The sequence below is a fragment of the Notolepis coatsorum genome, assembly GCF_963971535.1.
Source record: "Notolepis coatsorum genome assembly, chromosome: 15".
NCBI classification, from domain to species: domain Eukaryota; kingdom Metazoa; phylum Chordata; class Actinopteri; order Aulopiformes; family Paralepididae; genus Notolepis; species Notolepis coatsorum.
This window is the reverse complement of record NC_140179.1, coordinates 76,410,938-76,422,344: the sequence shown is the minus strand read 5'-3', so window position 1 is coordinate 76,422,344 and position 11,407 is coordinate 76,410,938. Positions and strand designations below refer to the sequence as shown.

General features: G+C 44.9%; 1 protein-coding gene across 1 annotated transcript; it reads right to left on the bottom strand.

Annotated features, from left to right (window-relative positions):
- Window positions 1-1,134: 1,134 nt before the first annotated feature.
- pex26 (peroxisomal biogenesis factor 26) lies at window positions 1,135-8,844 on the bottom strand. The gene is made up of 5 exons (XM_084330394.1): window positions 8,457-8,844; window positions 3,706-3,846; window positions 3,212-3,537; window positions 2,552-2,692; window positions 1,135-1,326 (listed from the first exon to the last, which is right to left on the bottom strand). The coding sequence occupies exons 1-5, from the start codon at window positions 8,663-8,665 to the stop codon at window positions 1,223-1,225; spliced, it is 921 nt and encodes a 306-aa protein (XP_084186520.1). The 5' UTR covers window positions 8,666-8,844; the 3' UTR covers window positions 1,135-1,222.
- Between the last annotated feature and the right edge of the window lie 2,563 nt (window positions 8,845-11,407).

Genomic DNA, 11,407 nt, shown 5'->3' with positions numbered 1-11,407 from the left:
AAAGGCTGAAAAGGGCACTATACCTGTGTGTCTTTTAACAGAGCGCGCGTAGTGCGCAAACCCGATTTTTAAGGGCCCTTTTCGGGCAAGGGCCCCCCTTTTATGCTTTTTGGGGAGTTTTGGTGATCAAATATTGAATATTGAACTATAATAATCAGTGCAGGAGCTCACTTATCCTTGAAAGACACTTGTACACGGACTTAAAAGGCCCATACATCTCCATAAATGTTCATGGGGGAGGGAATAAGTGCTTACCCTACAGACCCCAAGAAGTGCTGTATATTCTGTATTGTTTAATATAAATGCCTTTTTTATTCCAATCCCGATTTGTATTTGAGATTCCCAAATCCCATCGGACTTGACTTCTTCGTGTCCCTCAATGAGTGTAATACCAGCATTCAACTGTATGCGCCACAGCGGTTTCTATCATCATCATCATCATCATCATCACCACCCACGCTATGCATAAAATATATAGGTCCGTGGAGAGGCACGCTGAGGAGGCTGTGCAAACTGCAATGGAATATGGGGCATCGCTCTCTCATTACCTAATATTTTGATTCTATCCTGACATTTTTCAGTTGGAAGGGCAGTCTATATGCATAACGGTAAAGAAAAGAAAAAAATCTTTTATTTTATTTTTTTTTTTAAGGGCACTTTTTTTATGAGGCTCAAAAAGGCAGGTGCTCAAGCACCCCTTGGGCTCTATGTGTGCACGTGCCTGCACCCCAGCCCTTCTTGACTGCGCTTCACGATACCATCCGTTACACTCACCCTCCTTAAACTCACTCCACTCCACCCAAGGCATCCGTCAGTCGGCACCATTGTAACGGTTGTGACAACGTCACCTCAAACTTCGATGCCCCGAGTGGGAGTTGAACCCCGGTCTCCCACACCGTGGGCAGCAACACAGACCACTATACCAAGAGGTGAATTCACTTCTTTGTACCGTGTCTATGCGTCTTTTGAGGATGTGAGAGTGAGTTTAACCCATAGCACCGCTACTCACCCCAGCCCTTCTTGACTGCGCTTCACGATACCATCCGTTACACCCATACATTCACTTAAGTATAATTTCTGGGTACTTTTTACACCCCTGTCGATGAGTAGGTAATAGGGCTAGGCCTAGGGATATAAAATTCAGAACATACAATTTTTTAATGCTGTACAAATCAAGCATGCCATAATTATACAACAATATCGAACAATACAAAATATGTCCTTAGATCTGAGCAACAGCCCGGTGGTACGGTGCAAACATGGCATTCCACATCTGTGTCAGCAGCTGCTGAAGTTTTGAAATCCAAAGAAAAGAAGAAGGAAGGGCTGTGGGCAAAGAACAGGAACATTTTTACTCATCTGTTTCCAACAAACATGTTTATATTAAATTCAACAATACCTCAGATGTTCTACGTGCACAGGGTTCACAATTTGACATTACAACGATATTTTGAACAAAACTAAATGTTGTGCTGAAGTGTTATAGCCTAAATATCTTGTTAATGGTAAATGGACTGCATTCACATACATATATATTTATATATTTATTTTTAGAAACTCTGTCTCTTAAACAGTAATGTATATTTGTATATCTTGTATTTCATAAATGTCTGGATGTAACAGTACTGTTTATCTGTATGTCATGTATGTCATATATGTTATGATGAATTGAAAATGGGGGACCCTGATGTAAACAAGACAAAAGTATTTTTCTGGTCTGCATCCTCTTAACAATTGTGTGTATTGAGCCGTACTGTATTGTTTGTACCCCATTCTGCAATCTGTTAATAAAGTTTTCAATCAAGGATTGACTGGCAATATCACCTCCTGGTTTGGGAATAGCACCGCACAAGACCGTAGCAGACTACAGAGAGTGGCCCGTTCAGCCGAACGCACAATTGGAGGTGGGCTTCCCACTCTCCAAGACATTTACAACAAGCGTTGCATGGGTAAGGCTAAGAGAATAATCAAAGACTCTAGCCACCCAAACAACTGCCTCTTTGAACTGCTGCGGTCAGGCAAGCGATACCAGAGTCTCATGGCAAGCACAGAGAGACTCAGAAGGAGCTTCTATCCCCAGGCCATCAGGATGCTCAATGACACAACTCACTGTAGCACCCACTTTACCCACCTTAGACACTTTAACACACTTTATATTTATATTTATTGGTAAAGAGATTTGCACTACAACTCATATCTCATTGCACCTTACCCTAAGTTGTACCTCATCCCATTTCTGCATTGTACTTTATATTGTATTGTAACTTTACAAAAAAAAATTCTACTCTGTATTGTATTTTGTTTTGAACACTTTTGTCTTCTATTTCTTTTACTTATCTATTTAATTTTTATCTAGCACACTCTCAGGAGCAGAACAGGAAAAAGCATTTCATATAAAAGTATTCTGTATTTTTGTATGACAACTAATAAAGAAACTTGAACTTGAAACTTGAATCAATCAATCCGCATTTTGTTGAATTCTGTCATAATGTAAATGTGGATGCCTTCCATCATGACCCCCTACTAGGATGTAATAAACAGGTGGGCCAACCTGGATCCAGTCGAACAAAGAGCATGTAGACGAGGACGACGGCCATAAAGACTCTCCGCAGAGGGAAGGATCCAGCACTGGCCACCGACAGTCCTCTGTACAAAAGCCTCAACATGCCCTGCAGTTTCTGAGTCACAGTACCTGTAAAAACACACACACACACACACACAAACCCACTATTAGATTAGATTGTACTTTATTGTCATTATATTCGTATACAACGATTTGGGACTCAAACTTAAAGGAACATTTGGGAAATTAGCTTACCGTCTTCTCCAGAGAGAGACAAGAAGATAGATACCAGTTTCTTCTCCGTGTGTTCAGTAGAAAGCTATCTGGCTGCATGTTAGCCTAGCTAAGGACAATGAAGGGGTGAAGGCAGCGTGACCTCCCACGCGTTACGCTTCACCAATGAGAGTCCTCGCTGCCAGGTGAAAAGAGAGCCGCTGGCTGTCTCCGCATGTATCGGAGGAAGCATGTGGTAGCCTTCAGGGTTCCCTTGTACTGACCAGTAGGGGGAACATGCGCACAACAACCAGGTAGGGGAGGGGGGGGGGAATTGGCATAACGACTAAATTGGGAGGGGGAGAAAAAGCATAGAAAATCAGGCGGAGAAAAAGGGGGTAAAAAATAAAATAAAAAATAATTAAATTGTAAGACCTTGTGGTAAAACGCTAGGTCCAGTATTTTCCGGGCTGGGACTGCGACTTGGATTTGGAGGTGGTTCTTGACTTTCTCGCTCCTTCTCCTCCAGAAACTCCAGTGCAGTCTTCCTCTGGTCCTCTGTGAACGCGCCACTTCCCACCTCGCCAACGACCAACTCCCGTGCCTCGTCCAGGTGCCCCAGGGGCACGAGGATATGCAACAAGTAGAGCTCTGCGACGTTCCCAAACCATGCTAGTCTGCTATTGGATGGACAGTGCAGCCAAAGTCTGGCGGCCTCCTGCACCGTAGCTTGCTCGCTCACTTTGGTGTAGAGTAGTATGCTGTCAGAACGAGAACGAGAGAAAATTTAATTAGTACAGGGTTATTATCACATGCCAGTAGATTATTGACATTCAAAAAATGAATAAAGCAATCATGTCTGCAGTATGCATGCATGCAAGCTTTTGGCACATTGTGTAAGATATGAGGGAGTCATGAAAGTTACTCACCACATTTGCATTATCTTAGCAGGTATTTTCTCTGGGCACTCGTAATGCTGGAGGATCCACGTGAGAACACCACGCCACTGATTGAGCTCAGCCAACGCTTGCATCCCTAAGATGCAGAGGCCTGCTTTAAACTCTTCATACCTAGAGGGAGACATGTACATTTCCGTTTAGTTAATAATGTTTAATAAGTAACATTATTAAATTCCCCCTTGAACGGCCCTTCTAAGGTTTCTCTCCTCCACATTGCCTGTGGTGCATTTTTTCCTATTGCTAGGTTTTAGTGAGTTTTTCCTTAACTTTGCGTGGGGTATGCCTGGGAGTGTCCTCAGAGACTCAGCAGCCGCCATCACCCCAGTCATCACACACATAATAAACCTCTCCATAAAACAGGGACACGTCGGCTTCCGGTTTGGCGAGGAGCGGGTGAGCAGCTGCAGAACAGAGCTCCCGGTCCAAAATTCAAGAAAGGTAATAAAAAGTTATAAAACACGATAAAAAGTAACAATTCGGGGCGCCCTCGTGGCGCATACCATAGTGCCTCGCGCACCTACGCGGCCGACCCGGGTTCGATCCCAGCACCCGACGTTATTTGTCGCATGTCCTCCCCACCTCTCCTCCCGTTCGCCCTCTCAGTCGGTCCTGCGTGACCAAGAAAAGCTGTAAAAATGCTAAAAAATTTAAAATGTTTTAAAAAAGTAACAAACATCGAAGATAAAAGAAAGATGACAAGACCCAGTGCACAAAACTCGAGGAGAAGTGAGAGAAGAGTGACCCCCGACAAAGAAAATACGACAAAGGGAGAGGTACAACACGAGGAGATGATGCAGCAAGTATAACGTTAGACCACAGCGAGGTCTGGCTGGAGACGGAGCTACAAGCTAACATGGAAGCTAAGTTAGCTAACACGATGAATATGCAAGTTAGCATTCAGATCAGGCTAGAAGCAATACAGAATGCTAACGATGCTAACATGCAAATCAACACGGAGGCTGTACTCGATGCAATACAGAATATTCATAGGAACATGGAGGCTAGTTCGGGAGAAATGGAACGGACGATAGGGCTGGGCGATATGGCCAAAAACGTTATCGTGATAAAATTATAAAATTATTTTCATATAACTCGATATCGATAATTATCGTCGATATAATGTCTGTCAAGTTTAATTAACTTTTTATGCCCGGCGGCGGCGCCGATGGACGGGCTATTAATAGACTTGTTTTGCTGCTGCGAATGTCTCGAGAGTCGAGTTGATGTCGTCATCAGTCCGCGCACGTTAGCAGTTAGCCAGAGCAAGCGGAGTATCTCATGACAATGTACTAAATATGACCATAAAATACTCTGTTCCGCCCCAATACATTGCAACGACGTCCACCGTATACCCCACACTACTATAACAGTTACCCTCAGAATTCAAAACACACACCAACTCGGCAGGTAAACTATAAAATAGCGCCGTGCAAGCTAATTATCCTAGCCAGCCTCGTTTCCAAGCAGTGTATTCCATGACAATGTACTAAATATGACCATAAAATACTCTGTTCCGCCCCAATACATTGCAACGACGTGCACCGTATACCCCACACTACTATAACAGTTACCCTCAGAATTCAAAACACACACCAACTCGGCAGGTAAACTATAAAATAGCGCCGTGCAAGCTAATTATCCTAGCCAGCCTGTTGACTACTGGAGTCCTAGATTCCGGGTCTCCTTCCGCTGTCGGCCATCTCCTTCACTGATTGGTTGTTAGTGCGTGTGCTCATATCCAAGCTTGGAAAATCGATATATCGAAACTTTGCGACCACGTTTCATGTTTATTTCGAGGAAATAATTTATCGCGATAGTTATCGTTATCGTTTTATCGCCCAGCCCTAACGGACGACCCCCAAAAGAGGGACAAAGAGACGCTGGATACAACCGGACCAACCAGGACTCGGGCACCGAGGTCGGACGGACCGTCCGGGATGCAAGCACGGAGGTCGCCCAGGCAGGCCAGGATGCGAGCATTGAGGCCACACACACCAACCGGGAGCCGAGCGCCGAGATCAACCAGACCAGCCAGGATTCAAATAACGAGATCTCACACACCAAACAGGACTCGAGCACTGAGGTCACACACAATGACCAAGATTCAATACCATATATACATATTATTTGATAGTGAATGGATGTTATGATTCGAGACACACTGCAGATAACACACAGACCACTGGGAATACAGACAAGGTGAACACATTAGTTGGGGAATTGAGTCTTGATTCGGGACATATAATATAAATAACACGTACTAGACTAAACTGTAGACACTAACACACATGACACACAACTAAGTCTTGTGGGGTCGATGTGCGGGGGGTGGGGTTCTTTGGGACATGGGAGGTGGCGGACTTGGCTCGGTGGGGGGGAGCCCCCTGCACTCCCCTGAGTCCCCTCTACTGGGCCGGGCCCAGTAGATTCAAGGGACCCGTGTCGCTGGAGCCCGGCTCCGTGTATAGAGGTCCTGGGATATGGGGGAGCCGTATCTCTCGGGGTGGATGGCGGGAGGATGGGGATATTTCTGTTATTTGAATGTATTGTCTGATGTATGTTTGTAAACTAAAACTGCAAATAAAAATTTAAGTAAAAAGAAAAAAAAACAGGGACACGTCCCCAAGGACTTCAAAATTGCGAGAGTAACACCCCTGCACAAAAAGGGCAGCAAATTAGACCCAGGCAACTACCGCCCTGTTTCTATCCTTACATCCATCTCGAAAGTCATGGAAAAAATAGTATACGAACAGATCGAAAAGTACCTCGCGGAAAAAAATCTAATCTACGAATTCCAATCTGGCTTCAGAACATCCCACTCCACTGACACATGCCTTCTCTATTTGAACGACCACATCAAACAAGAGGTGGATGCGGGCAAATACTGCGGCATGGTCATGCTGGACCTACAAAAGGCCTTCGACACTGTCAATCACACCATTCTGATTGACAAGCTAAAAGCAATTGGTTTTGATAGTCTCAGTGAGCTGGATACAATCCTACCTGGAGGGGAGAGAACAGATGGTGGAGGTAAACGGTACCCTATCCCCCCCCCTCACAGTGAGCTGTGGTGTTCCACAAGGAAGCATACTAGACCGCTACTATTCCTAATTTATGCAAATGACATGTCGTCAGCTTGTGACTGCAACTTGTTCCTGTTTGCGGGCGACTCAGCCCTGCTGGTCTCTGACAAGAACAAGTTACAGGTTGAAAAAGCCCTCAGCTCGGAACTAGGCAAAATCTGCATATGGCTCGCCGACAACAAACTATCATTACACATGGGCAAAACAGAGTCCATTCTCTTCGGTTCAAATAACAAACTCAGCAAGACCGACGGCTTCTCGGTTACAGTGGGTGACAATATTGTCACAAGGAAAGATGAAATTACCTACCTGGGTTCCATCCTAGAGGCTAATCTTTCCTGTGACAAAATGGCATCCAATGTAATAAAACCAACAAACTCGATTCTTGTACCGGATCTCCTCTCTGGTAAACAAGAATACCCTAAAGACTCTGGCAGGAGCACTCATTCAAGGGTACTACGACTATGCTTGCACCTCATGGTACCAAAGCACCTCAAAGGCACTAAAAAACTAATTACAAACATCTCAAAACAAGCTAGTCAGACTACTGCTTGACCCGACTCCTAGAACCCACCTCACCCCTGCCCACTTTGACAACCTAGGATGGCTTAGAGTAGACGACAGAGTACAGCAACTTGCAATGGGCCTGGTCTACAAGATACACTACGCGACCAAGGTACCCATGTACATGTCAAAATACTTCCCAAAGGTCAGTGAATACCACAATCACAACACCAGAGGGAGCTCCACAAATCATGTTAAACCCAGATTCGGCTCAAACAAGGGACTAAACACGTTTCGCAGTTATGCCACATCAATGTGGAACGCCCTACCCACAGCTGTAAAGGAATGTGAATCACTACCCACTTTCAAAAACACTCTCAAAGAACACCTACGGGAGACTGCAATTCAAAACTGGCCCCTACAAATGTCCTATTCCCAGTTGTACAGTAAATGACCAAGTATGGCTTTGTCAGTATTCCAATGTACAGTGTACAGTGTCCCCCCTACCCAACCCCCCCCCCACCCCCCCTCCAATGTACAGCCCCCACCCACCCACCCACCCACCCAACCCAACCCCACCCACCCAACCTCCCCCAATGTACAGTTTCTACGTCAAATGTATATACACTCTTTTTCTGGACACTTTTTGTATCACAAATAGTACTGTATTTGCAAATCTGATATGTCATAAATGTATAGATGTAGCAGTACTGTCTATCTGTATGTCATGCATGTCATATATGTTATGATGAATTGAAAATGGGGGACCCTGATGTAAACAAGACGAAAGTCTTTCTCTGGTCTGCATCCCCTTAACAATTGTATGTATTGAGCTGTACTGTACTGTACCCATTCTGCAATCTGTTAATAAACTTTTCAATCAAGTGTTGCATTAATTTATTTGAATTTTTTTTTGGACTTCATGGTGTTTTTGATTTGTTCTTGATTTATTGTGATGTTTTTTCTTGACTTGTGATGACGTGTCCGGCCCATGGGGACATTAACTTGTGTTGTCGGGCCTTACAAATACATTTGATTTGATAATACAAACAGTTAGTTGCTAAACAATGCATACACATGCATGGAGATGAGGCCGCCCACTAACACCACTGTATACCAAAGAGCCCGACTCACCTTGTGTCCTCCTGCTCGACGCTGGCGAGACTCGCCAACCCTCTCTCACATGTGTCGAAAGCTGCTTGGAACTCTCTGTGGACCATCAGTTGTTCTGCAGCCTCATCCAACGAGCTGAGTGTTTGGGCTAAACGTGGACTAAGAGGGGGACTGTGACGGACTGAGCCGACGCTGCGAGCAGGAGCCGAGGCTGAGGAGTTACTCCTCATCTCTGCAACCTTCTTAGCTTGATGATACGAGTCGACAGATTAAAAAAACACAAAGATCAACTAACATCAACTAACTAAACATCAACTAACATTTTGCAATGTGCTGACTTCCGTTACTGAATGTGCAACACAACAGCAGGTGTTTGAAGGCTTCCCAGCTGAACGCCTGCTGCACTTTCTTCTCTTGCAGCAGCGTTTTGTTTACAACTGCAGTCTGGAGTTTCCTGCTAGAAAGAGCGAACCTATCACACGCCAGGATGAGCCAACCACCTTTCTGGTTATTCGTGACGTTTGTTTGTGTTTAGGTTTTAATTTTATTAGGTTTGTATAGGGTGGTGATGTTAGGGTTGGATATTTTTTGTTTGGTTTGTTCTGGGTTTGTTGGTTTTTCTTTATTGTTTTATTTTCTTTGCCGGGTTCTTGCCTTATCCGCTCCAGTTGCTGGGTTGTACAGTAGGTGGCGGTATGCGCCTTTCTGTGGTCGCGACCCGCCATCAACCCCATTAAAGAAGAAGAAGACCTTTCGAGTAGTTTCCTGGAGTAGGGTCGAGCTGCAGACTCGGAGCCTCGAGGTCCAGATTGGTACTTCCGACCGCCACAGGACTTCCGACCGCCACAGGACTAATGCGGAAGTATCTCGAAGTACGTCTGACGTATCACGTTTCTCTTCATAAAATAATATAAAATCAGCAGCATGGGGAGGGCCGGGGGGAGGGGAGACGCAGGTAGCGTTTTCCTTAATGCCAAGCAAGCAGTGCAAAAATGCTTCCGCATTCGTCACCGCACGCCAGTGCGGTAAAGCGCCCTTCTTTTCAGACAAATGCTACCGTGCGTGCACCGGCGGCGGCGTGCTCGCTCAGGTGCGTGCGTGCGCCGGCGTGCTCGCGCGAGGTGCCCGCGCATGCGCATGAGATCCCGCCTTGGTTCGACACGAGCGGAGCTCAATATATATAAGTCACCGCCCCTTATTCAGTATCTAGCAATAGCTCAATTGGCAAGGCCACATGGCTGTGGATCCTATGGCTTGTTTGCTGGCGAGTTCGAATCCCATCGACAATATTTTTTAACGTGATTTTTTTTTAACGTGTATTCTTTCGCCGGTTAAGGTTAAGGTTAAGGTTAGGCATTGTTTCGGAGTTGGTTAAGGTTAGAACGGTTAAGTTTAGGCGCTGTTAAGGAGCTGGTTAAGGTTAGAGTTTGTCAAAGAGAATGGCAATATAATTTCTATGGTTAAGGTTAGGCATGGTTAAGGTTAAGGTTAAGGTTAGGCATTGTTTCGGAGTTGGTTAAGGTTAGAACGGTTAAGTTTAGGCGTTGTTAAGGAGCTGGTTAAGGTTAGAGTTTGTCAAAGAGAATGGCAATAGACAGCCTATTTCCGCGCGACCTGGGCGCTGGGCGGCGGAAAATGAAAGGCGCATTACTGCACGCCACTACGGTAAATTTTTGCACTGCTTGCTTGGCATAAAGCTACACGCGTACAGGTAGTAGAAGACATAGAGGTACAGGTCACATAATTATAGTACAGTGGAGAAGTAAAAATGGAATAAAAAGGCAGTGTAAACAATATACAATATTATTAACTCTAATAATAACACGCCTCGCGGGCTCATTATAATACGAGTCACATAATTATAGTACAGTGGAGAAGTAAAAATGGAATAAAAAGGCAGTGTAAACAATATACAATATTATTAACTCTAATAATAACACGCCTCGCGGGCTCATTATAATACGAGAGCCGTGGGTCTGCATTGTATAGAGCGGATCCCCCGGCCGTATTCAAGCGCTGGAGCGCTTTGCGATGGATCAAACTGTATTAATATAGTAGTAATAATAGTAGTTGGCTAGTTGCGCGCTTCTGGCCACCTCCCGCAGTGCGCGCATACACACATACTGTCTGTAGCTATACAGTACGTGCAAAATTAATTGTCAAGAGCCTCATCTCATCTGGCTCTGCAAATAGATCTAGAGTCTGAATATCATATAATAGCCTGCTGATGATCTCTCTCTCTCTCTCTCTCGAGTCAAATCCATTCTGAGAACGGAATGCAGTGCCCGCGACGAGGGTCTTGATTGATTGATTGATTGATTGATTGATTTATTGATTGATTGATTGATTGATTGATTGATTGAAAATTGTATTAACAGATCATGCTGGACCTACAAAAGGCCTTTGACACTGTCAATCACTCCATTCTTGATTGAACATTTTATTAACAGATTGCAGAATGGGTACAGTACAGTACAGCTCAATACACACAATTGTTAAGGGGATGCAGACCAGAGAAAGACTTTCGCCTTGGGGGGGGGGGGGGGTCGGGTAGGAGGGGTGGGGGACACTGTACAACTGTACAAGCAAAACTGTACATTGGAATATTGACAAAACCATACTTGGTCATTTACTGTACATTGGAGGGGGTTGGGTTACAACACAGGAGCAGAGTATAAACAACAGTACAGGAATGAGAAACAGTACTGTACTGTTGTTTATACTCTGCTCCTGTGTTGTAACCCAACCCCCTCCAATGTACAGTAAATGACCAAGTATGGTTGTCAATATTCCAATGTACAGTTTTGCTTGTACAGTTGTACAGTGTGTGTCCCCCCCCCACCCCTCCTACCCGACCCCCCACCCCCCCCCCCCCCCCCAACCACCTCCAATGTACAGTCCCCCCCCCCCACCTACCTAACCTCCTCCAATGTACAGTTTCTACGTCAAATGTATATACTCTCTTTTCTGGA

Excerpts from the sequence above, each read along its gene's own strand:
- pex26 (XM_084330394.1), bottom strand. The coding sequence starts at position 8,665 with ATGAGGAGTAACTCCTCAGCCTCGGCTCCTGCTCGCAGCGTCGGCTCA. Across the intron at positions 3,847-8,456 it reads GTCGAGCAGGAGGACACAAG|GTATGAAGAGTTTAAAGCAG; the intron begins GTGAGTCGGGCT and ends GTCTCCCTCTAG. Across the intron at positions 1,327-2,551 it reads CTTTGTTCGACTGGATCCAG|CCCTTCCTTCTTCTTTTCTT; the intron begins GTTGGCCCACCT and ends CTTTGCCCACAG.